The following is a 25837-nucleotide window of genomic DNA, read 5'->3' as shown; positions in this document are numbered from 1 at the left end:
GTTTGGATCACCAATCCGGAGTTGGGGTCATCTGAAGGATTGTACTTTCGCATCACACGCATCAAAGACGGCACGTTTTGGGGCATAACACAGGGAACCTACCGCGTCATGGGCGATACTGTGGGCCTAAAAGATGGCGATACAATGACCTTTCGGAAGGAACATATCTGCGAGATTCCTTCTGGCAGACTTTGGCAGCCCAAAAAGTACAGAAAGCGAGTGCACTGTTGGACGCCATGAGAGTGCCGTTTGAGCTAGGGGATATCAGGGGGCTGGAGCGGCCTCCAACTACTAGATAAAAGCTACACATACATACAAACATACATGTAAGAGCCTACCAAACGATTGTTGCGCGAGACGTAAGAGCGTCCCGCAGCCTGCTACCGCGTCTCCGTTTGGTCAAACGGCCGGCAACTTGGCGCAGCTCCCTCGCCGTGCCGTCATGCCGGGCCGAAAAAATTACCTCTCTGGGCATCACCGGCGAGTCGTATCCTCGCAAAGATCTGCCAATGCCGCCAGACAAGGAGCTTGCACGCAGAAAATGGCACACGCTCCGCAAGGCGATTCACCGGGAAAGGACCGCATGGCACGCGAGCGTTCTGCAGTAGCACCGCGCTGGATGACCACAGCTCTACGCGTGCGACAGACAATATGGGCCAGAGCACAGAGACAACATGTTCCTGCCGGTTGCTAGGAGACTCGAGTGCCGCAGCAGCATTTGAACCATGGCCCGTGTTCTTCTGTGACGGGGACCTCGTGCTTTGTGAAGACTCGAGATTTTCATCCCCGAACCTTTGCTGCCCACGGTGTACATACTGAAGCGCATGCAAAGCCGGCCGCGGGCGTGACTGTCTAGACTCCATTGAATAGATCGACAGCTTGGTTGTGGGAGATGGCAGTAAACATCAAACTGCATCGCTCGAGAAAAGCTACTCCTGCCACGGGCTTGTATTTGCTCTGAAATAACACACGCATGAGCAGGAGGACGGACCCAGGCCAACGGGAGAGGAGAAGGCCTGCTCTCGTCGATGACTTGTTCGTGTCCATCAGGTGTCCCTCATGGATGATGATTTACTAATAACTGAACATGTAAACTGACGCTGGGCTTAAGCTTGCCTCACTTTTCAACCAAAAAAAAAGAAAAAAGAAGAAGAAAAAAACATCGCTGTTGGTATCTTTGCTTCGTACAACTTGGTCACACCAACAACGCCACACACCAACTCCGAGCCGCAGAAAAACTCCGGCCACAAGCCCTAATCATTAATGACATTAATCTCATACCCAATTAAAACTTCTGTGCTAGTGCCGTCCCAGCCTCGTGTTCCTGCGGCACTCAGCATAAACCTACTGGTCGGGTCGATATACAAGCTGGAAATGACGCCGGCACGAGGGGGGCCGGGGATGATAAGGAACGGGACGGTCGAGTGCTTGAACGCCCGGGTGTCGTGGAGATCGTACAGTCGTAGAATGTCATGCGATGCGCTGCGGGCGAGCTGTTAGCCAACGACGGGAAAAAAAAAAAAAAAAAAAACGTCGCCGCCATGATGGCCTCGCCAAACACACACTCACCACACGAGATGGCGTCCGTTGGGCATGGGCCGCACAGCACTGACGGCGCCGCTTCCGGCCGGGAACTTCAATGCCCTCTCGGGCTCCCAGCAGCTCCTTGCCCTTCTCACGTCAAACTCTTCCACGGTGCCGTTCCTTCTGCCTGCGTAAATCATGTTGCCGTCCGGACTCCAGCACGCACTCATGCACCAGGGCGGGACACCGTGCCTCGTGCCGATCCTGGCGACAGCGCTGGGCGCGCGGCGATCCCAAATCCTAATTGTGCCGTCAATCGCGGACGAGAGAAAGGTGGTTGCCGATACCTGTGACTGATCGAATTGCTGCTGCTGCTGCTGCTGCTGGTGGTGGTAGACTGCCGGGGGGCCTGTCCATGCGGGTGATTGCGACTTCTTGAGTGATTCTTTGTCCTGGGCCAACGTTGCCACGTCCTTTGCATCATCTTCCGTCTTGAGAGGCTGTGACTGACTGCGTTGTGTGGCCGCCGGCTCCTCAGTCTTGGCAGGGGCGTCGGCCGATGGCTTGTCCCTGTCGACGTGCATGACGCCGTGTGACGGACTCGAGTCCTGGGTCTGGGTTTGCCAAGCCGGTCCGTCCTCCGTCTTGGTATCCGGTTCCTTGGCGGCGGTGCCCAAGTCGGTCATGGCAAAGTCGGCCGAGTGGTCCATGCCTCCCTCGTGGCTGGGCATCATGTCCATGTTGGCACCAAAGCTATCGTCGTCATTGCCAAACGGCTGCTCACCCGCCGTCTCCCCGAACAAGCTGCCCGCGTCACTGCCCCCGAAAAGACTCTCGTTCACGGGCGAGGCGGCGGCGTCTCTGGCCGAGACGGCAAACTGGTCGGCTCCCCCGGCATCGAGCGCTCCAGACTCGTCCTTGAAGACGCCGTTGACGAGCGGGACGCCATTGTTCGTCGACACGGTGGTTGATTGGATGGGCTCGTCTGCTTCGACGGGGACGGGGTCACCGCTCGCGGGCCGCAGCTCGATGGAGGAGATCTGGCCGCCTGAGCCGTCGAAGCTGCGGGTGGTCTGGCCCGTGTTCAAGTCCCAGTCAAAGATGTTCTTGTCCCAGCCGCCGCTCAGCACGCTCTTCTCGTCTGGCGCCAGCATCAGCGAGCTGACGGCGTTGGTGTGCCTCTGCAAACACGCAATCTTCTTGCCCTCGTCGTGCCGGACACTCTGTAGGTTGATGCCGCCGAATTCGAGGCCGGAGAGGAGCCAGAGAGCTCGCGAGTGGACGGCCAGCGAGTAGACGGGTGACAGGTTGTGGTCGTGGTCCCCCCGTCCTGGGGCGGCTGGCTCCTCGTTTTCCCAGTACGACATCAAGATGCCGGCTTTGGTGACACTGTCAACAAACGAGTGCTTCTGGGCCACGGTCAAGGCCAGCTTGCCGTTGATGGTGCCGGGTCCGTCGTATTTTCGGATGTAGCCATCTGAACCGCCCGTTATCCAGTAGCGCAGGTCGGGCGTGATGGCCATGGCATTGATGCTCGTCGACTGAGGCGCGGCCATTGTTGGGACGATGTCGTAGAGTCGCGCTGTGATTGCCTCTTGCCGCAGAGAGGGCCGGAGGCGTAGCCGGGCAGCGGAAGGTGTCGGCGTGGCGGATTTGCTGGATTTGACACCCGATTCCCCGTTGGCATTGACGTGGCCATCGGCATTGGCATCGACGTTGGAGGCCGTGTTGCCATTGCCGCCGTCGTCGTCGCCATCGGCACTCGCACTCGCAGTCGCGTTTTGAGTGGCGTCGTCGCCTCCGTCATTGTTCTCGATTTCGTCGTCATTGTTCTCGTCGTCGTCGTCGTTGTTGTCATCGTCCTGCTCGGCATCGTTGTCTCCGTCCTCGGCATCCTCAATCACCTCGTCCGGCTCGTTGGGCCGGTCCGACTCGGGAGAGCTCGCCGAGAACCGGTCCTCCTCATCCATGGCTGCAGCGCAAATACACTGGCTCGGGCGCTGCTCGGTCGGGGCGACGGCGCGTGCAGACACAGCGTCCTGGCTCGTAGGAATCGAGAATCACGGCTTGTCCCTCGGCCTGTTGGGCAATTATTGCGTCCTTTGATGCGAGTACCGCTCTTGACAGCAAGACGACCCAAACCCTCTCTCAGTCTCTCCGCGGCACGCCTGCATGAAAGCGTGGATCGGTGCCCTGCGCAAGTACAATCGCTTCGATCGAGTCGGAGGAACAACATTGCATGGCGTGCTCTTTCTGCAGAGAGAAGTATCTTGTAGTTGCCTGCAGACTGCATGCATCCGTCGATGAACAAGTTGCGCAAGTACACACTTAATCTAAATTGGTCCACTTACAGCATGATCCGTGATAGTGAGTAACCGAGTCTAGACACCCTCCGAGGTACATGCCGGCCCCGAGACAAGGACCAATCAATGGGCAACAAAGTGGCAGACTCCAATAGAAAATGTGCAGTCGCTGAATAATCAATCCTTGGTCCAAATATTGTTCTTGTCTTCGTTGATAAGTCACCACTCTGCATGCCCTTTCACATCTCAACCAAGTCTTACCGTGGCTGCCCCTCAGCCCATGGACCATGCATTGGCTTCCTACACTTCCGTCGAGTAGTTGACGTGTGCGGCAAAGGAGTCCTTTCAGTGCCATCATGCCTGGGTGGACGGCACGAGTCCCGCTGCCGTTCAACGAGACTTGTGGAGGAATGACGGGCTCCATGAACAGCATATTGACTGGTCATCCGTGTGCCTCTTTGCACGGGTCCTTCAAATAGACATGTCACGATTGACGCGTGTACGGATCCTCTGGTCAAGGAGCAACAAAAATGCCGCTCGATGGCGTCGCGCGCAACTCGACGCCCGCCTGGACTTGCTATCAACGTGACCGAGACGAACAGACAACGCGTCGCACAGCACCCAGACTTGGAACTAGCACCTGGTAATGCAATGCGTCAATTACAAGGTAGTCTTTTTCGCCATTGTCCCGTGAACAACGCCTGGCCAAGCCTGACGCAACAACCAGACGAAAGTAATTCACAAACACTGCTGTCAGTCGGCATGATGCATTCCAGCGCATATAAAGCTGGCAACGGCACCCTCCACGGCAGACGCCGTCACCAAACCGACTATCAGGCAAAAGATGCCCCCGATCCCAAAGTGCTAGCAGTCCCTCGATCCTTCAAGAATGCCTCAAAAAACATCCAAGTCGAGCAAGCCGGAAAAGTCGAGCAAGCCGGGAAAGTCGGACAAGCCGGACAAGTCGAGCAAGTCGAGCAAGTCGAGCAAGCCGGACAAGTCGGACAAGCCGGACAAGTCGAGCAAGCCGGACAAGTCAAGCCGCCACAAGCCTTCATCGTCCATACTGGACATGATTGCCTCGGCCGCCACCGATCAAGAAAAAGCGCTCTCAGAGGCGCGCAACAAACGCCGTCGCTTGAAGAAGGTGTTGCAGGAGCCCCTTTTCAGGCTCAACTCTGCAAGAACGCAAAAGAAGCGACGTGAAGCATACGAAAAGGCCAAGGAAGATTACCGAACTTTAAAGGCGAATTTGAAAAAAAAAGGTATTTCAACTGCCAAACACCACTCTGTACCAAAACGTCTTCTTCCGCCACCAGAGGACGGGAACAAGAGCGAAGAGGTTGACGAGAGCGACGGCGGCACGGACGGAGAGCATGTTGACGAGAGCGACGGGAGCACGGACGGAGAGGAAGTTGACGAGAACGACAAGAGGGACTAGCGAGGGGGGCTGGGGAGAGAAAGACGTGCATCGTGCGACGGGGAGGGGCGGGGAGAGCCAGGAGAACAGCAAAATTGTAAACACACGAGAGACTAGATGACGTCGACGAGCAGAATCATGTCAAGGCTTGGGGCGAAGGGAGGGGGAGCAGGGCCCCAAGGGAAACGGGAAGAAACCGCGCTGCACATGACGGAAAACAGCACGCAATGTTTTTCAAGGGTATATATAGCCTCGCCACGGAGCCGCAGGGTCGTGGCACGGAAGCACACTCGTTAGCTTTGAATAGATCCATGACGCATCGGAAGAGACAACACCCATGGTCCACATGCCACGACGCCAAAAAAAGGAAAGGAAAAGAAAAGAAAAGAAAAGAAAAGAAAAGAGGGTTGCATGTGAATTTCCCAGACGGCACAGCCGCTTCCCACGCCCCTTCCAGCAGATGCCCTCGTCGCCCGGCCTCGGGACCACCAGAGAACGGACCAGGGCCACGTGGGATCTGATAAAAGCGAGCGGCCAATCGAAAAACCGGCACGACAACAAGAGCAGCAACGGCATGGACAGCTGTCCACATGGCTCTTGCTTGCTTGCCTCTGCCGTTGGGCAGCAGAGACAGCAAAGCAGGCAGGCAGGCAGGCAGGCAGGCAGACAGACAAACCACGCCCGGGACCGGGAGAGAAGCAGTCCCAGAAACAGTATACAAGGAGAGCAGCAGCAAAGCAAGCTACGCAAGTAACCACGGAACAAGCACAAGCGCAAAGACGACGAATAGGCGGTATATGAGTGAGCCCGAGTGTACGTGCTCTCTTCCCCTCGTCCCACGGACGACCGAACCGTGTGTTTACAACACACACAGATACACGCACGCACGCACGCACGCACAAGTCGGACATGTCTTCACAAGGCTGTCATGCCAAGGCAGTGTCACCGCCTGGCCGGGAAGCTCCATCACTTGGTTGGCCGTGGCCACGCTCGCCCGCCGGGTTCGCTCGGCGTGTTAGTCACGTCACCGTGGTGTTGGCAAAGCCGCATGAAACAGCCATACGAATGATTCGCGATCGCTCTCGAAACCAAGCAGCGAGGAGAGGGGGCGGAGGGAAGAGGGAAGCGCGTCGAGGACATATAAAGGTGCTGTCGTGCCCGAGGCGAGCAAGCGAGGCCGCCGACGACACGACACCCAAAACCAAAACCAATACCGTGCCTGATGGCCGCCAGAGGAAGACGGACGAAATCCTATCTGCCCGACGCTCTGGACGCTCTTGACTTTCACGATGCCCGGTAAACACAAGCACAAGGCCAAGTCTAGCGAGCACCGCTCGTCGTCGCCGTCGCCGTCTGGCCAGCTGCGGCGAGGGGACGAGGATGGCGGGCACCATGATGGTGCTTTGCAGGACCTGGCCGCTCAACACGAGAAGCTACAGCAGCTGGGCGAGGCCAGGAGCGGCGCCTGTTTCAAGGTGTTGCCGCCCGCGGAACGGCTGGCGTACAACAAGGAGCTGCGAAAACGAGAAGACAAGCTGCGGATACAAGGAGACAAGCTGGCGAGACAGCGTGCCCAGCTCGAGGACCAGCGGGCGCGTCAGCGGGTGTTGGCTCAGGGGCCGTTTGCCCCCGGCGAGGTCTACGAATACATTCACGTTTCGCCCTGGACCCGCGTCGCGGAGAGTGGCAAGTTGGCAGAGGCTCAAGTGTCCGAGTGGGCGGAGCGGTTGTTGCCCGAGGAAGAGAATAAAGAACCGGAGAAGCAGGCTGGCAAGTCTGGTGAGAGGAAAGTGTCGGGCGAGAAGAAGGGGAAGCGGAAGGAGAAGCATCATGCCAGCAGGCCTTAGTTAAAATCTGTCTGCCGCGCCTGGCCGAGCATGCACTATCTTGGACCACGGGGCGCGTGGAACTTGGGGGGGGATCTTGCCAATGTCAAGTGTTGTATCCGTTCGTGTCTGTTTGTTGTACGTACATCTCTACTCGATGAATCAAGAAACTACAGGTTCTGCAGGTTGCAACCACGCCGCTCCTCGTCATCTGCAGGTGAATCCAGACCCGTACGGGCGGCCTTGGTCCGAGTTACATGTCTTCAGGCTGGGATGGATATCCATCGGCGTGTGACTACGTCATGGCTGTGACTGTCTCTTGCCTCTTGTTGCCTAGGTATTCACGCCAACTTGTATGGGCCACTCGGCGGCATTGTAGCAGCCGTGTCACTCATCAAAGCGAGCTGAATGTCGAGAGTCGAGAGTCGAGGCATGACACAGTCGACAGTCCACGCAAGTTTATCGGACAAGACCAACCTCCAGACCCGTCTCAAGTACGCCCTTCACAGCGGCGTCCAAGGCCGCTCTCTGTAGCTTGAAGCAAAACGTCACGTTCGTCTTATTTCGTGCGCGCTGCCGAGGAGGCAAACGGGCCAGTCCGGCCCCGAAGTGGTCCCAGAGTTTGCAGCCGCGAGCTTCGCCATTCACCAGTGTCTCGAGAAAACCTACGGAAGCAGATGGAGGTCGGATTGGTTTCAAACTTGTCTCTTGTCTCTTCCTTGTGCCGGGGTTCAAAGGTTCCGTACCGTTGTTCCGTGTCTCAATTCAATCTTGCCTTGTCGACGACTACTACGTACAAACGTGCAACATGCAGCCTGCACGTCAACAACCACGTGCGGCGCCGGCATCGAGCCCTGCATGACATGCATGTTTTCTTTCAAGAAACGAGACATTCGAACATGACCCTCCTCGGAACATTGTTCTTGTCCACATGTAACCAGTAGCATTCCCGCGAGTTACCTTTTCATCCATTCATGTCCTTGAAAACGTCGTACATACAGCCACCACGTCATACACGTCGCATCGCATGCCTGAAACGTCGTCATATACAAGAGCTAAGTTGAAGCTTTTCTCGCTGCTCAATTTCAGTCAGACCTTGTCCTCTATAACATTCGCATTCCCTATTCATATCCTACACAGAGTTTAATTACCACCAAGAATGCCGCCCATTTCCAAACTTTGGCACAGGCGCGTCCATCCCGAATGCCTTTCACCTCGTCCGAGCCAGCCCTTTCTAAAGCGTCTGAAGGGGTTCAAAATTAATAACCAAGGAACCTGCCGGGTCCCCCAACGCCGTACAACATGTAATCAATGTTTTTTGCGTTGACACAGGAATCAAACTAAAAGGAGGGAAAAAAAAAAAGACAGCACATGTCCATAACGAGGTGAGCAAAAGGCGGCAACTGTTGCGTACTGCTCTGCCAATAATGAACAAGAAGCAGACTAAAGACAAGGAGACAAGAGAAAGTCGCTCTTCCCACGTGCATGGTCTGCACAATTAAGGGCAAGAAAGTAGTTGGTTTGCCGCAGCTAATTGTGGGAAACGTGGCCTGCCATCACGCCCTAAGTATTATCATTAAGTCGCCCGAATCGGAGTATAATGTGTGCGCAGCTGTATAGATGAGATGGGCAGTTTGTTAACTTTTGCATGAAATATCGGCATTTCTTGCAGAGCCGCGTCGACATGCTTTGCGGATAATGCAAGGATAACAAGATTAAGGACTTCAACAAAAAGAATTACTGTTGTAGACCATGTGGTCAAGACATGAGCAGAGTTGCTGCCCCATGAATAGTATCAAGTACCGAGGTTGGTCCGCCTCGCGTACTGCTCGCTTCGTCAGCAGTTGCTGTTGTTTCCTGCAGATGCCGCTTGTGTGTCATTGCCGAAGTACTGTATTACATTCCAGTCAGGGGGGGCAGGGGGAGCGTGATGTTGCGATGCCGGACTGCTCGACACAGGGCTCGCGAAATTAGGTGGCCAGCCATCGTATGAACCGCCCGCTGTGGAATATTCGTACTCCATCATGGAGTCCCTGATAGATTGGCTCGAGTTTGAGGTTGACTGCCGCATATCACGAGCGTGCCCCTCCATTGGCGAGCTACCGGGCCCCAGAGGGGACTGCGATGTAGCCAGAGGGGATTGGTTGGAGGAGTCGGGAGAAGGTCGGTTAGCCGGGGCAAACGGTTGCGAGGGAAGGAACACAGCGCCTTGTTGAAAAGACGGAGCAAAGGCATTCTGGTTACTGGGGCTCGTCGGTTGCAGCATTGGTGTCGGTTGATGGGCCGCCGAGGCAAGAGCGACGAAGGGCGGAGGGCGCTGCTGAGGAGGTACCATGGAAGCCGTGCCGCTGGCAAACGGTGGCGGCGGAGGAGTGGGAGCGGGAGGTGCGCCCATGACAATATCCGCCAGTTCGTAGGCGATGCCAACGACCCAATTCGCCTCGCTCTCGTCCCCGGAAAAGAACTCGAGGAGATCCTGAAGCTGGCCGGGGCTCTCCTTCTCTAGAAAGCCCTGAGCTCGACCCGTCTTGCTTGGATGCCAACTAAACTGAGGCCGCCTGCCATCATAGTCGGATCGCTTCCCGTCCACAACGGTATCCCAGGCTTCGCGAATGAGCGGCTGGTGAAGAAGGCCATAGATGACCCGAGAGTGCATCCAGTCACCCTTGGACAGTCCAGATTCGAAGTGGCGGGCAACATGTTCGACGTGCCGTTCCCTGGCGGGATGCAGGGCAGAACAAAAGCCGCACGCCCAGTACTTGCGTTTGCGCAGAAACTTGACTACCTTTTCGGCGTGGGGGCAAGTCTTGCAGCCGTGGCACTGCTTGTGATGTTGGTTGAAAGAGTTTGATCCCCAGAAGCTCCTGTTGCAGCCCGGTTCCGGACAGGGGTATTTTCTCCACCGTTCATGAAACTCGTCTTCGTGTCTCTTCCAGTCATACTTTCGCTTGAAGCTAGTCTCACAGGACGTACACCAGTAAATGTTTTGCTTGTTGACGCTGCCACTGCTACCGCTGCCTGCACTCCCGCCGTTGAGGGGCGAGACTGGGCCGCCATGCATCATTCCCATGTTGACGTGCGGAGGCGCCAATGGCATTGGGCAGGCGGATCGCCCAGATGCACCAGATTGCCATGACAATGCCGAGTGGGCCGAGTTGGTTGACCAGATTGATGCATGTCCTGAGGAACCGGAGCTGACAGAAGAAATCGAAATCCTGGGCCGGTGAGAAAACGCTGGGGAGGGGGCAGCGAAGAAGATGTGAGGTTCAATGTTGGCCAGGTGAGACCCGGTCGACTGGTCCAGGTTCGTCATTATCGTTCTCGTGTTGGAGGCAAGCGTGGGCGCGGAAGACCAGTTTCGGGACATGTCGTCGGCCAAGGATTCCGCCTTGATTTCGCCAGAGGCAATGCTGGACGGCGTCGAGGAGGCTATCATGGGGGGCGCTGGCGTTCGGCTGGAAGGAACGGTAGATGGAGGTGGTGGCGGGGGGCATTGAGGAGGAGGCGGTGGGGGATCACGCTGGGGAGCGAGTGACGTTGTTGGAGATGTTATCGTTGGAGTTGCTGGTAGCGACAGACTTGAAGCGAGTGTTGAAGTTGGTAAACCAGAATGCTGTAGCGACAGGCTATCGTCAACCCATTGATGGAGCATGTCCTTGGAGAAGCCAGAATCGATCAAGACCTGGAGGTTCTTGCGAGCCTCGGCAAGCACATCCTGTGGAGAGGCGTCGGCCGACGGCGACGAGGCCGTCGACTGTAACGAGAGCGGCTGCTGGAGCTGGTGATTCTGACTCTTGTCCATGGTGTATGCTCACATCGAGGGTAATAGACGATGACGGGTGAGGGTGACGAGGCACCTCTACGACAACGACGAGCGTTGAAGGACAGTCTCGAGTGCAACCAGACGGCGTATTTAGTCGTTGATCGTAGTGGTGTCTGGACAGAGTGAAAGGGTAGTCAGACCTCGACGGCGAGGAGGAGGGGATAACTTTAAAACCCCAAGCAGGACGATCCTGTCCAAGTGGTATGGGTACGGAGATGTACGGAGTTCAGAGTGCTAGTACTGGTATTAGGTTATTAGTATAAAAAAAAAGACCCAGGTTCTTGTCGAGCAAGACTCCGTGCGTGCCAGATACCCTGTCATCATGTACTCCGTACTCTGACAAGTTCCTAAAGGGGAGTCCCCGCGCGTATTAGTACGTACATGTGTATTATTATTATTAGTACGGGGGGTGTAAAAGGGGGTAGCACTAGTAGTTGACTTGTCCACTTGCTGCTGCGCATTGATAGACCCTGCCCTGAGCAGTTCCCTGGGCCAGGTCGCCAGAAAGGACTAGAAGAACAAGACGAACAGGCAAAGGAGACACCGATACAGATGAGTCGGTTACTGGACACTCCGTACTGTGCAGAAACTCCATCGGTCGTGTAATGTACGGTACAGTAAACCACCTCTATAACGATAACCTTCGTGAGCCTTTTTTCATCGTAATATAGCGACTATCGCTAAGATGCGACTATTGTGGGGTTGTACCTCCCCTTAGAAATTACTAGTAAAAGTATATATTAAGGGATTATTAGCGAAATTTGCCCCATTATTAGGAAACCCAGCCCCACCTAACCCCACTATAAGAAAATTCAGCCTAAAAAGTAGGGCCTTATAACGATAAAATGCATAGTGACTAAGCAAAAAGTCAACGATATCGTCAGTAACGCGACTATTAACGATTTACTAGGACTAGGGAAAAACCTTAGATGATATCGCTAAGATACAGGATCGTTATAGACATGGTTTACTGTATTTTGTGCTGATAAAATTGTGGGCAGCTGTGGCACAGAATACGGCCCTGTGAAGAGCTGGCTCACCTGGTGGTATTATGTGAAAGGGGAATCCGGGACTTCAGGTTTCCTTGCGCCAATATTCGGAGTGTTCCGTACCAGACGCGATGCGTATTCTGTCCCATCGTCGCCAGTCGGACAGTAGCAGCAGCAGCAACATCGCCATCTTGGCTTCAGGCGACTTTCCCCCCCGGTGGTTGTGTCCTTGGACCAACAGACTTGTTGCACATGGGGGAAATTGCGCAAGGACGGAGGAAAGGGTCCCAGCGTTTGGTGTGCACTGTTGTGCCGCAGGACCGAGAGAAGGCCACCACACCCAACAACCACCTCCAGGTCACCACCATCAGCAACAAACGGGGGCTGGTGTGGGACAGCAGGCAGGCCATGGAAACAACAGGTCCCAGGGGTGTGTGGGGGCCAGCAAGTCGACAAAGAGGATGGTGAGAAGGGAGTCCCAAGGCGCAGAATGGCAGTTGCTGGTCGGAGAACACGGGTGAGAAGTTTCATGTAGAGAGAAAAGGCCTTGCGCAGACTCAATTGAGGAGCGTTTGGCCGTGCTGAGCAGTGAGAGCGAACCTGTGCCTGCGTCGGTGGAGCGTTTGTCATGGCTCCGTTGTTTCGGTCGTGGCCCATCCTCTACGTATGCATGGCCGACACGGGCATGGCGAGCAGGGGTCATGGATCCCCGGTCCTCCAGCAATACCGTCTGCACAATATTGTAGTATTGTGCAATATGATATGGATGGAAATGGAAGCAGATTACTGAGTACTCCATGCATGCTGCACATACGCTGTACGGAGTACTCGGTAGTATATAACTACTACTAGTACTCGGTGGGAAAGACGGGCAATTTTGCTGTTGTAGGCGCCGCATGAGACCTTCTCTGATGAGGTCGGGTCCATGCGAAGCCTTGGTTTGGTCATGAAAGGCGTCATGGATCCCCCAGCTTGAATGGCCCATCCCCCTTGGCTCCCAACTCTCGTTCCGGTGCCTGACGAGCATGTGTGGGGATCGACTGGTTGGTTGGTTGGATGGTTGGATGGACGGATGGATGGCTGGATGGTTGCATGTCATGTCCTGCTTAAAGCCAGCCAGCATCAGCAACTCAATCGCAGGAATGAGCAGCATGAGCATGAGCAGCATCAGCGCCAGCAGCGTGGACGGAGTAGTCCCAGATTGGAACAGCGCGGACCGCCACCCCCAGTTGGCTTGCATGTTTCTTCGAGATGGTGCCTCGGGAAGCATCGCCGCGAGAGTCCAGCCACCAGGGGCAGTGGACAGCGAGAACCAGTGGATGCCGGAAGGGGCGCATTGGGGCCAACCCTGTCAAGGCCTGGCACATCAATTGATCCCCCTTGGCCCATCAGATCTCCCAACTCGCAATGGTAAGCTGCCCACACGAATTGGGGGACGGAGATCCTATCCTCCTGCGGACTGGCCAACGACGGCCGATTCCGCATCCAAACACCCCAGGAACCTCCCGCTGGTGTGGAGGGTTACAACTGCCAGAAGATGGAACACATATTGTATTGAATTGCATTGCATTAGAAAGCTGAGCATGCGGTAGTGAGTGAGTGCGACTCTTTGACTCGCTGTCCGGGCTGAGCCAGCCCTGCTGTGGTGTGCTCCGCCGACGTCCCAAGGCTTGAATGGGGCCGAATATTTATCACCTCCTCATTTGCCGAGTACTGTAGGTACCGGTGATGCGAGGTTTATCGTGCATCACGTGTGTTGGCGTAAGCGGCTTGCGAACGGGATTGTCTGAGCTCGTGATAGAATTTGATTGAGTGTTGACGAAGCGGAGAAGCGTGGCATAAGCGGCGCAGGCACGGCCGTCGCCAAATTGTGCCTCTCCGCCACCTGCTACGGACCATAATTAGAAACATGTGTGGTGTAACTGGGAAGTGAAGTATTGTAGATACTTGATGGCGACTCTTCCACACAAAAGATTAGTTGGGCCTGGTAGACAGTGGAGAGATGATCAGACGCTGAGAGGCTTTACAAGATAAGCTTTTGACGCATGGATGTAGTTTGCATCCGGGAGTAAGATTGCGGTGCTGCGACAACTGGATACGCTTGAGTGCAGTTGGCGGTTAGTGCTATGTAGACGACGTCCTTGACGACCAAAAGTTTCGGACCAATACGGAGTTCAAGGCGTAGTTGGTAGCAGGACGGAGTGCTGATGTTGGTGATCCACGTAGCGTAGCCCCAGACCCCTCTGCCCATGCAATGTTGCCCGCAGTTCGGCATGAAGTCAAACTCCCCAAACATGACGTCGCGTATTCGTCGCTATGACCCTGGCACACATGGGACAGGGACGAGAGGGGGGAAAATGTGGTGGCACTAAAGAGGCCGGTTGCCTTACTGAACAATACGGGGAGTGCAGAGCACGCAGAGCACGGGATCCAATGTCAGTGTCGGCCATGCGTTGCGCGTGTGAGGGATGATTCAAGCGGATAATGTATGGTGCGAGATTCAAGATGGAGTCAAGACTTGCCTCGCCGTTGCCTGCCCAGGGTTGCACTTAACTACTTTCCCAGTCACGTTCGGTCGAGGCGCTCTTTCCTGGTTGGGGGTCGGGAGTCGGGACACTGGATGAATGAATGTCCTGGGCAACTGCAGAGACGGCCGCGCTCGCGATTGCCTTTTGCTAATTGACCTCGGCACTTCAGCTGAACGATGGAGAAGAAGAAAAAATTGCGCCTTCATCATCTAGATGTGGACGGTGACACAATTGCATTTGCATCGCTAGATTCGACTGGTCATGGCGCTCTCTACTTCACATCGGCGTCGAAACTCGCTTTTTGCCTCCACCAGCAGCAACACACCGAAGTCGGGCCAAAACAGCAACACCCGACGATCGCTCGACCCGCCAAGTCTAAAGTGCCTTTTCGGCACCACTGACGGCTTTTAAGAATGGCTCTCATATTACCATGCTGGTTTGTCCATCAGTTCGTCATGCCTGGAGTACGGAGCACGCCGGGCGAACAGCTCGTTCGATTTGCAACAGCAGCGCTGCAAAACTTTGGTCCGTGCTTCATTACCGTCGGCAATGTGTTCAAGATGGAGCGCAGCGATTCCCTGCAGGATGAAGGGAATGAAGGGCATCTTTGGACACAGAAGCCAATCTTGTTTTTGTGCAGTTGCAGTTGCCGTCATAACCATGGCTCGAAAGCAATTCAGGTCCGTGACTCGGGGCTTTCTGTCACAACAGTTGAATATGGCTAGCTGGAAAGCGTCATGTCAACAACAGGTTGGACACACTGGCGGCTGACGTGTCGGTACTCCGAATAGGTGCAGATAAACCTCCCTAGGTGTTTGTGTCATGATCAGGGTCCGGGCGGGCGGCTAGACGCATAACGGGTTGTTGTTACAGCGATTTTGAACCCAACTCCTCTCCTCTGGCGGCGGCCGCTGGTGCATTGGTGAATGGCTGCCCGATGTCCATATCTCTAAACCTCTTCCAGCCTGTTGCCATGACCTCGATCCGCCGCTAATGCCAATGGGCCAAGGAATCGAACCTCACCCTCTTGACTGAACAGCCGCCCGGTCCCCAAAAGCCGAGAGACGGCGTCTTCGATAGCTCCGATCGTAATCGCCACGCCAAAGATGTGGTTTCTGCAGAGACGTCTGCAATGAATGTCGGGGAGCAAAATCCGGAGTAACAGGCACCCATATTCGTACGTTATGGCGGACTACCGAGTGCTTGGCTCGCCTCCCCACACAGCTCTCTCTTTCCTCCATGCGAGGGCGGAGCTTATGATCTGATCCAGGTATTTCCGCCTTTGTCTCGCCCCCGAAAAATCGCTACTAATTACGGAGTAAGGCACCAAGAACGATCAGCAATACATTTATTGGTAAGTGCGTGGACGGGTGTGTACCTGCATCCTTGGATCCATTGCGTTTCGTTAGCCACTATCGCCAGGCATCGGAAACTTGGCACTCTGAGAGGGATGCATGTGTAAGGTGTACATGCTTGAAAGTACGTGCGGACTAGGTCAAGGCGCAATGGCATCAGGCCCGGGCGACTTTCTGGGGCCAACGGCTTCTGCAGCCCCTGCCAATAGCCAGCACGAGCATATCTCGAAGTGCCATGTTTTGGGTGCAAGTCTGTCGTGCGGCCGTTGTTGCATGGGCCCAACCAACTCACCCAGCCCACCGTTTGGTAACCCGTTTGTACCGAGTTTTGCGAGACGACCCCGTCTGCAGAAGATGCAAGATGCACTTGTACCTGAAACCATCTGGACGGGAGCGGTAAACTGTCCCGGCAGGCGGCTTCCGATGCCACGATCCAACCGTGCCGTCAAACCGTCAAAGGCAAAAGTCATACGTCTCGGTACGTCAAACGGTTCCCCTAACGGAAAATACTAGGGCCTCATTTGCGTTCACAATCATGCACCGACGTCATGTACATACACGCCCTTCGTCACCCACCATCGCCATCCACTGCTTCAGTTCAGCCCCAGTGGTTATCGCAACACGTCTAGCAAAAACTGGACAGCTCGGGCCACTAGTAACCACCGGGTTCCGAAAGCAAAACTCGCGTGATTTTAAACTTGCCATGTCAATGAGTTGGCTGCTAAGTTTTCCTAGTTGAGAAAAGGAGGCCACATAACCTTTTTCGCCAATTTGGAGGACTGCACATGAGCAGGTTAGCTAAATAATCCTACCTAGGTCAGCTCTTTGTGGTTGCCAAGACAGCTTCGGTTTACAAACATGAACGGGCTAGTGATAGGGCACACCTTTCAGCTTGGGCCCAGCGATTCGCTTGCTCTCCCAAGTTGACCAATGCCTTGGAAGTCCAAAAACCCTTGGCACTCGCAGCGAAAAAGCTTCGAACAGCATCAGCACGACAGACTTTGGTTCGTGTTTTGAGCTTTGCGCCCGAACACATCACGACCGTGTAAAATTGCATTTGGAGACTGGAGAACTTCTCTCATATCCGGCAGGTTCATCCAATGGCAATAGTACTGTAAGTAAGGCGCTGTACTAGAGCAACTAGACCAAAGCTTAAAATGCTGACTATTTGCGAGGCACGAGGCGTAGCGAATGTGCAAATTCTTCGGATGTTGCTGGCCCGGCTGCCAAAGCACTGACTACCAAGCCCACTCCCCTCGACGGATCTTGTTTTTGCCAATGTTTAAATTTGACCGTCACGTCACCATGCAACGTTTCGCGTCAATTTCATGAAGCTGGCTGACACGCCGCTGCCGCCATGGCTGGGTCCCTTGTCTGGAATTTGGACCCTTTTCGTTAGTGGCTGGAGACTCGAGAGCACCTACCGGTTGACAGAGCCTCTGTCTTGGGCACCACGATCCACTCCATGCAATGAGGTTATATTTTTCCCGACTTGTACTGCTGGACCACTGCTCGCCACTGGGGCTGTAACCTGCAAAGGGCAAGGGCCTAAACATCAGCCTCCTGGGCCGTGCTACCAACCGAGCTCACATGGATGTTCCTTGTTATTACCTTGCGATTTCCTGTTCTTCTCGCCTCACGAAACAGCTACTGGAGTCTGATCCCATGGCCAGATCTCATCCATATCCTGTTTTCTTTTTTCGTCCATGGGAAATTTCGGCCGCCCGACATTGTCTGGTGTCATTGAAAAAGAGTTTGTTGATTGGCGACATTGCACAGCTATCAAAACATCAACGAATGATGACAACATCATCAGCGACTGTGCTTCTCTTGACTTTTCGAACCGCAATCGCACGAGCACATGCGACGGAGCGGGCGAAGAGGCAATCTGTCGAGGCTCAAGTCGGACTCACCAAGGACCTCTCTTGATCAATGCCACTCCCATGGTTGACTGTGTCTGCAGTGCACCGCCCACGCCCTTCTGCTGCGAGGCGCGGTTTGGCTTCTACAATGCCCTTCATACCTACGTTGGAGAAAGCCTCGACGCCAACACTCTGTCGCCTATTAAGGAACAGCCATAGAATGTCGCCTGATTTGCAGTTTTGCCAGGCCGCTATGTATTATATCGAAGCCGATGGGAAGATGATTCGGCCACCAATGGCGAGCATAACAAACAACAAACGAATAGGTTACTTGCGAGACAGACCGGTTCGCTGCGGCCCCTGCAAGGTCCACTCCCTGCTCGGGCCGGTTTCCGTCCATGTTATGGGCTCTGCAAGAAGCCATGAACAAGTATTGATCTTTGGCTCATCTCTGCTCTTTCGCGCTTCCCTTTGACATGTGGCTCCTTGTTGGCTTGTATGGACTGGTGCCCCGTTGGCCTCAATGGTTCGTCCTGGGCCGGTTGTGACCACTGACAATCATCTTAGGCCTCATCTTGTGCTGGGCGATTTGTCTGACCTTGACTGCGGCAACTGTGTCCAAATATAACGGTTGATGGCTGTATCATACCAGTACGGAGTACGGAGTACGGAGTAGTATTGCCATGCTCGTGTTGCATTATGGCACCGCAGCTCGCGAGAGACACACCCGGGCTGTTATTTCAGGTTGTCAAATGACCTGTCAAAACTGGGACGCTGGTCCCTTTCTGGGAACGTAACAAGTCATCAGTGAGGGCGAGTCACGACGCAACCGTTGGCTTGGCCGCCTTTCAGCTCGCGTGGTTCACGTTTTTTGCATACCGACTTCCCGAGTCCAACTACAACTAGTAGCATCATGTCTCTCGGCTTTTTTTAGGCACGACACAAGCACACCACAATTCCCGCTGCGGAGCTTCGAAACGTTTCTTTCTTTTTTCCTCCCCTCCATGTGATTATTGCCGACTTCTATGGTCTATTCGGTTTCCTTACCGCACGCCTCGGCCCGTTAGCCGAGAGTGCGCTGGAATCGTGGAACTTGATTCACTCAACGTCTCCGGGGCCTGTTATCAAGTCGCTTGAGCTACGTACGTACGCCTTGAGAGATGTCGCCGTCGCGTCGAGCGCCGATATGCAAGGAATGTTCCTCACATGACTCTCACGTTTTCTTGGTTTGACTTTTTTTTTCCCCCTCTCGCAGCCTTGGGCCTGCCATGCTGCCAAAATCCTTGGCCTGCCCCCCCTGGGCGGCGATCCATCTTTAGTTCATCCATATTTAGGACTAAATCTGGAAGTGAAACGCGGGTCCAGGTCCAGGTCCAGGTCCAGCCTGCGAGCAACTGGCTTGGCTGCCACCGTACGGAGTACTGCACAAACTCTTGTTGATCATGCAGCGAGTGCATGGAGTAGTTTTTTATCGTCATACATAGTACCACCCAGGGTGTCAGAGCATGACCAGTCTAGTTAGTTGCTTGCCGAGGACGGAAAGTCAACACGACAGCCATCCAGGAACCCGGACGCGTTGCCCCCGTTCGTTGCTCCTGCTGTCTGTCTGTCGAGAAAGATGACGAGCCCCGGCGGCAAATCGCATCGAATCACCCAAAACACGCCTGCAAGCCACTTGTTTCCGAAATGAAAACCCTAGATAACAAGCCTGTTTCGGCACAGCACCGCCACCTGGATATCTTGATGCCTCGGCTCCTCTGCTCCCCGTCTACTATCGTGCTACTTACTATCTTTGAGTCCTGTCAGCGGAATAGCAGTGGTTTTTTTTTATCTCTACAGTCTTCCTCCCTCCGGATCTGAACCTTGTACGCAGCATGAATCGTGGTGGCTGTGCCCGTGTCGAATTGGGCTGGATGCAATTGATTCCGACAATGCCCTTGACATGCACATCGTACCGCGTACCCGCGGGAGGGCGATTGGGATGAAACGACTCGTATGTACGTCTGTGGATCAGAGAGGCACTTTTGCACCATGCGGGTTCTATGGTGGCACCGAGAGTGAGATATTGGCATCCATGTCAGGCTTGCGCATATCCTCCTGTGCATGAAGACGGCGGCGGAAGAGAGTTGAGGCTGAGCTGGACTGGGGGCCCCGACAGCATCGGACATTTACTCTTCGGCCCTCCCTGTCCTCGAGGAGAGAGAATGCGAGTCTCCCAAGGCGACGAGTTTGACGGCAGTCGCGGGCTCAGTCGCGTATCACACCCTCAGTGTTGAGCTCTCCAGTCAAGCTTCCTCGGCGACGAGACACGGGAAGCGTGATCCTGTGGTGGAACAGAACATGTTTACAAAAAGCCTTGCTCTTGGGTTTGACATGGCATTCCATGGACGTATGCGCCCAAACATGGCGGGCATGGAAGTTCCAAGTAGAACCTCTGTCCTGTTCATATCGGGGGACTGTCCAGCTAAACTGCGTACATGGACACAACAGGCCTCACATGCGCATCCGGGCCGTCATGCATTCCTTGGGACTGCTGTGCGTACAAGTACAGCCCAGCACAAGAGTCCCATCCGATGATGCCACCATCTTGAAACGCTCCTTCTAACCTCATGATTCATATGGTCCCTCTTTCCCACTTCTCCAGCAGCTGCCTCTAACCGCCTCGGAAACCGAAACGGGGACGACAATGCATCCCGCGAAAACACACAGAGCCAAGTACACCGCGGTCATACTCATACGCCCCTCACATGTTAGTCGTAATAGACAGACATGCGGAAATAATACACGTCTTGCTCGTAGCAATCCACTTCATCCCGCGGAACAAGACAACACCACGTCCAACAGGGCAGTCGGCAGACCCCCCTAGGCACTGGTGCTGAAGTAGTAATTCTCCCACAAGTACTCGTAGTCGTCCAAGATGCCGGCCACGAAGCCGGGCATGCGCCTGGTGACGGCACCGACGACGCCGGCCGTGACATTGTGGTAAAAGGCGCCCCTCATAGCCCACCAGGCCATGGCCCATCCGCGCCTCTGCCACTCGTCCCTCTCGAGCGCCGTCGTGCGCAGGCTCGTGTCGCGGAGCTGGCGCGCGGCGCACTCGACGGCCAGCCCGACGGCCCACGGCGCCCACGACGTCTTGCTGCCGCTGCGCGCGAGGGCGACGGCGTACACCAGCGGCGCCAGGACATGCAGCACCTCGGCGGCGCGCGACGCCCCCTGCAGCCGGTTGAGCAGCTTCGCCGCCGGCTTGATGTCGTCGGCGGAGAGCACGCGGCCCAGCAGGTACGAGCTGATGTCGCCGGGGTCCGGCAGCGACGGCAGACTCATGCCCGTCCGGGGCATCTTCCACTCCCGCTCGTGGGGGCGCTTCACGTCCATTGCTGCGGAGAGGCCGTGCGGCGGCAGCCGGGCCTTGCTCTCGTGCCGCGTTTCGTCCCCTCCGTCCTCTTCGTCCTCTTCGTCCTCCTCCTCCTGCTTCTGCTGCTGCTGCTGCTGCTCGCCCTCATCCTCGGGCATGGCCTCTCTCTCGGGCAGCACGGGCGTCACCAGCGGCCGCGACCGCGTCACCCGCAGCAGGAGCAGCCTGCAGGCGGCCTTGATGCCCTCTATCAGCACCACGACTTTCCACCGCGCGCGCTCCCCGCCCCTCCTCTTGGCCGTCATTTCGCACAGCAGCTCCGTGTAGACCACCATCTGGAGCACCATGGCGATGCGGCGGTACAGCTTGCTCTTGTGCGACCAGAAGCGCGTGTAGCGGGCGTGCGCGTTCCGCAGTGGCGGCGGCACGGGGAGCTGCGACACGGGCCGCGAGAGCAAATTGTCGTGGTATAGCGAGAGGAGCTGCACAAACGAGTGTATGGATTCCGAGGCGATTTCGGCGTCGCGGAAGCGGCCTGGGGCCTAGGGTTTTAGTAACGTTGACTTGGGGTGTGTGTGCGCGCGCGCGCGCCGGTATTGAACAGCAAGCGGCGGTACGCACCAGGGATAATGTACGTCAGGCTTCGCAGGGCGCTCTCAATCTGCGATACCTGGCCGGCATTCTTGGTGATGAAGTCGTCGTACATGGCTAGCCACTGCGGCGGCATCGAGAGGATCTGGCCGACGCTGGGCCGCGGTCTCTGTGCCGCTGGCGCTGCGGCGGCAGGCATGCTGCTTATTTTTCTTCTTGGGATGATGCCGCCGTCGTCTGGCTCGATGGAGGGACGACGGTACGCGACGTCTGCCTATGTGCGTGCGTGCGTGCGTGCGTGTGTGTTTGTGTGTGTGTGTGTGCGGGTGTATGTCTGTGCCCGAGGACGCTGACGTTGATGGGAACCCGAGCCGAGGTACGTCAGGAGTGCGTCGGCCACTCGCCTACCCTGCACCTGAGTTGCCAACGTCGGGATGAACGGCGGCGTTGGCCGTGGGGGTTAGATGGAGGAAGATATTACTACTTGACATGTGTGACTGAATTCAAAATGTACCGCCAGGTCTGGCGACATGTTGCAACGTCGAAGCGTGACCATGACCGGTTCGGCCATCAAATGACTTTCTATCAGCCACGCAGACAGTCTGCCCTCCCAACTCCAAGCGTTCACCACACTTACTGCCATGATGCCCAGCATCCAGCGCCATCCTCTGCTCATTCATCGTGGAGAATCATGATATACAGTGCAAAAATCCCACTATCCGTTTACAATGAAGGTACCTACAAGCTCCCACCTGGCTCGACCTACCTATAGTCCGTACCCTGGTTCAACATGGCAAATCCCACCTGCTCCAACTCCTTCCCAGTCGGCAACATTGGCCGGCCTTGCATTGGGAACGGCCAAAACAACGGGTTCTCCAGGCTCTCGGCCGCCTTTTCCACCAGTCGACCCTGCTCATTTGCCACCAGCCGGTTGCCTGAGCCCCAATCGCAGATAAAGTCCTCTACGCCGACATTGGGGGCGAAAAAGTTCAGACTGCTTGTGTATGGCCGCACCAACCGGTCGTAATCCTCCGGCGTCAGGTTGTTGTTATCGAAATCCACCTCAATGTTCCACTTCTTTGCAAGATACCGGAGGATGTTGAGTGCCTGTTCTGCGAAGTGGTGACAGGGCGCCATCTCCGTCAGATCGGCGATGCCCTTCTTGAGTGCTTCTGAGACACGAGAGTCAACCTTGACTGCCTTCTTAATATCTTCAGGCGTGACCTTGCCCGGGTTGACGTCGAGCGCGCCCGACGCACCAATGGCGAGGTGCATTATCGAGGCGGTGAGCACGAAATATGGCACAAAGGAAGGTGTGCGCCGAAGAGTATACAATTGTGAGTATGACGTGAGAAGGCCCTGAATGGCGTCGGCTGCCTGGGAACAGACGTCCTTTGGAAGAATCTTCGACCCAATGATGCGAAGTTTGATCAAGGGACGAAATATAAGAAGAATCGCGAAATGATAATACATGCTGGGACACGTTAGCACCCAAGATCCCAAAGCCACCAAACATACAAAAAGCATGACTCACTGGGCAAACAAGACGGCCGGGGTAAAGTTGTGACCCAGCCGCAACACCTCTGGAATTCTATCGTACCAATTGAGATATTGCGTGTAAATCTTCAACAGTTCCCTGGCTGTCAATGGCTTCCCTGGAGAGTGCAGGATGTACAGTGACTGGTGCACCAACTCGCTGAGCTCGCAAAAGCACTTGTATACGGACCGCACGTTTGAGGGCTGTTCGCAGGACCGTTGGAGCGGTGCTCCTGTGCAGTTGAGTTAGCAATTTCTTTTAGGAACTTCAACCTGCATCACCGGGGGCCAACGCACCGTCATCTGTGTACGGAACCCACAACGAAGCCTCGATGTTGCCGATGATACCGGGCTTGGGTGGCAGGTGTGGGAAGCAAGAGAATTGAGGTAGTGATCCCGTCGCCAGGGACCAGGCACTACCAGGACATCAGTACCGGCGTAAAATCTGGGCTCAAAACACGAGTCTTCACTTACTGGTCGAGAGCAAAAGCCCCCCAGAATGTGGCCGCCTGAACGGCCAACTCATCCTCATCCAAACCGTCCTGAATTCGGTGCAGCCCGACCTCCACAGCCAGGCGTATGCTCTGTCCAGCGTAGTACCAGCTTTCTGAATCCCGGCCACAGCTCGCCTCTCGAATGGACATTATGCCGAGAGCCTGAATTGTAGTCAAGGTATGGTGGTCCGTTTCTTGATTGGACAGTCTTTGGGACTCTTTGAAGAAATGGTCACCTGAAGTGTACGGATCGTTGGGATTCGCCCGCGTCATGGGGTGTGTCGAGAATCGACACCCCAGAGCCAGGAGAGCATTGACGAGAATGGGGGAGCAGTATCTGTGGCGTCCGTCTTGAAAGTCCTGTAGGAAGTGTTCTTTACTTAGCGATGCGAATGTGGGGTATTCCCAGCAAAAGTACAAGGCGAGGAGGTGTTGGACTAGATTTATGTCGCCAGTGATGCTCGTCCAAGACTGAGCTGGTGCCTTCATTTCTGACTCATCCATGAAGGACAGAATTTGTTCAAGACCTCTATATCTGGGCATGGCAGAACCAGACATGTGGTCCAGTGGCATGCTTTCCGCCCACGAGCCCACTCTTGTCTGTGGAGGTCCTGAGGCATTGTCCGAGGTCCAGTTCATGGCGTCCGGGTACGAGCTGCTTCTCGTCGAGTCTGCTTGGCTTATTGTCCACGGGCTGTTCTGCTGCACGTCGCCTCGCACACTGGGTTGCTTAGCTACCTCTGTATCGACTCCCAGGGACAGCTGGCCTATGCTGTGGGAAGGGCCGGCCCCGAACCCCGAGCCCGAAGCTGAGCCCATGACATTATCGCCGCTGAGATCGGAAGCCAATACTGTGCCTAGCCAGTCGGATATGTTCTCAACGGACTGGCCGCCGCGAAGCCGCCGCAGTACCTCCTCCCATGCATCTGGTCTGACGAGAGCAGCAAAAACCTGATCGCTGGACCGCTGGCGAAGGCGGAGACCCTCAATCTCGGTCCGAAGATTTTCTTTGGATTGGCGGACGGGAATTTCGTATACGCATTCGACATCTTTTTGAGCCTTGCAACGCCCACACGGCCTCAGGCCGTCGCACTATGAAAATGGGAACGGACGTGTCAGTATGGCTTACGAAACAGCTTGCATAGACCAAAGCTTCAAGGTGAGAGACGAGCGACGTGTACACACCTTTGCTCTCTTCTTTCGGCATTCCGTGCAGGCATTCGGGGTGACCACGCCAAGACCTCTCCTCCGCTTCGAATTCTGCGTGCTGCTAGACTGTGGCTTTACGGACGACGAGGACGACGCGGCGGGCGTAGGAAGGTTCTGCGACTGGGTGGACTGCGTGCCAGTGGTTCCCTGAGGCGTGCTGCCCGAACTGGGCTGGCTCGGACCCGACGGGGTATGGCTACTGCTGTCCCCGTCCATGATTCTTGGCCTGGAATATAAACCGCACGAGGTGGGTTGTCGAGGGCTGGGTTCCCGTATTCAGCGCCGAGGCGGTTCTGCAAGAAGCCACGACAAACAGCCCAAGCAGTGATGCCGGGCTGGATCCAGGCTCTCTCTGGTTTGCAAGCGAGGCGACACCCCGATGTCGCGGGGCGCCGGATGCAGTGCAATGAGGGAATGAGAAGTAAATCAACCTGTCCTGGGCTCTACCGTAGAGTAAGGCTTTATCCCACGTGGACAATCCGAAATAACCAGATATATATTTTGGTGTTGAGGCGCCTCGCATAGGTAATACATTCAAGGACATGGCGCGCGGGGAAGAAACAGCAACGATGGGCGACTGGGAGTGAAGCAGCAAGCGTGGATTTGCGCAGGCCTCGCCAGACAATGGTCAGCAACGAGGCACTGGAAACGGCATCGGGATCGATTTCGTATGTCCCACGGCTATGACTGTTCGGATGGGGAGGAGCGGACGAAGGCTTTGAGCTGAGCGGCGATTTGAGCGGTGCAGGGGTCGCTCGGCGATTTCAGCTCTGTCGATTGTTATCGGTGGTTTGAGCTGGCAAGCTGCGGGCGCCAGCCAAGAACCAGAGAAAGTCAGCGTGGGGACCGCCTTGTCGGGAATGGACATTCAACGCTGTGGCAACATTGGCTATTTGCCGCAACGGCGGGCTCCACGGGAATGAATCATGGGAATCGAGCCTCTATCGATAATTCCCGCTCCGTTGCACCCTGGTCGACTTTGAAGCCCCTGGCGCCCGGCCTTCTGTGTTTTTGCGCCG

The 25837-nt window shown here is 55.5% G+C and overlaps 6 protein-coding genes across 6 annotated transcripts; 2 read left to right on the top strand and 4 right to left on the bottom strand.

Annotated features, from left to right (window-relative positions):
- Window positions 1-1253: 1253 nt before the first annotated feature.
- On the bottom strand, window positions 1254-3494 carry MAM_07713 (transcription factor SPT8; the record flags this gene model as incomplete). The annotated part of the gene is made up of 2 exons (XM_040826511.1): window positions 1254-1482; window positions 1570-3494. The coding sequence occupies 2 exons, from the start codon at window positions 3492-3494 to the stop codon at window positions 1254-1256; spliced, it is 2154 nt and encodes a 717-aa protein (XP_040675463.1).
- A 1222-nt stretch (window positions 3495-4716) lies between these two features.
- MAM_07712 (uncharacterized protein) lies at window positions 4717-5268 on the top strand (the record flags this gene model as incomplete). Its single annotated transcript, XM_040826510.1, has 1 exon — window positions 4717-5268. One exon carries the CDS (start codon window positions 4717-4719, stop codon window positions 5266-5268), a length of 552 nt encoding a protein of 183 aa, XP_040675462.1.
- A 1268-nt stretch (window positions 5269-6536) lies between these two features.
- On the top strand, window positions 6537-7094 carry MAM_07711 (uncharacterized protein; the record flags this gene model as incomplete). Its single annotated transcript, XM_040826509.1, has 1 exon — window positions 6537-7094. The coding sequence occupies one exon, from the start codon at window positions 6537-6539 to the stop codon at window positions 7092-7094; it is 558 nt and encodes a 185-aa protein (XP_040675461.1).
- A 1816-nt stretch (window positions 7095-8910) lies between these two features.
- MAM_07710 (Zinc finger, C2H2-like protein) lies at window positions 8911-10875 on the bottom strand (the record flags this gene model as incomplete). Its single annotated transcript, XM_040826508.1, has 1 exon — window positions 8911-10875. The coding sequence occupies one exon, from the start codon at window positions 10873-10875 to the stop codon at window positions 8911-8913; it is 1965 nt and encodes a 654-aa protein (XP_040675460.1).
- A 9617-nt stretch (window positions 10876-20492) lies between these two features.
- Window positions 20493-21778, bottom strand: MAM_07709 (Peroxisome membrane protein, Pex16; the record flags this gene model as incomplete). Its single annotated transcript, XM_040826507.1, has 2 exons — window positions 20493-21523; window positions 21610-21778. 2 exons carry the CDS (start codon window positions 21776-21778, stop codon window positions 20493-20495), a joined length of 1200 nt encoding a protein of 399 aa, XP_040675459.1.
- A 563-nt stretch (window positions 21779-22341) lies between these two features.
- MAM_07708 (uncharacterized protein) lies at window positions 22342-25034 on the bottom strand (the record flags this gene model as incomplete). The annotated part of the gene is made up of 5 exons (XM_040826506.1): window positions 22342-23053; window positions 23114-23348; window positions 23413-23531; window positions 23590-24701; window positions 24795-25034. The coding sequence occupies 5 exons, from the start codon at window positions 25032-25034 to the stop codon at window positions 22342-22344; spliced, it is 2418 nt and encodes an 805-aa protein (XP_040675458.1).
- Window positions 25035-25837: the final 803 nt, after the last annotated feature.

Source organism: Metarhizium album, assembly GCF_000804445.1.
Source record: "Metarhizium album ARSEF 1941 chromosome Unknown scaffold_35, whole genome shotgun sequence".
NCBI classification, from domain to species: Eukaryota; Fungi; Ascomycota; class Sordariomycetes; order Hypocreales; family Clavicipitaceae; genus Metarhizium; species Metarhizium album.
The sequence above is the reverse complement of the archived record's forward strand: the minus strand, read 5'-3'. Positions and strand labels throughout refer to the sequence as shown.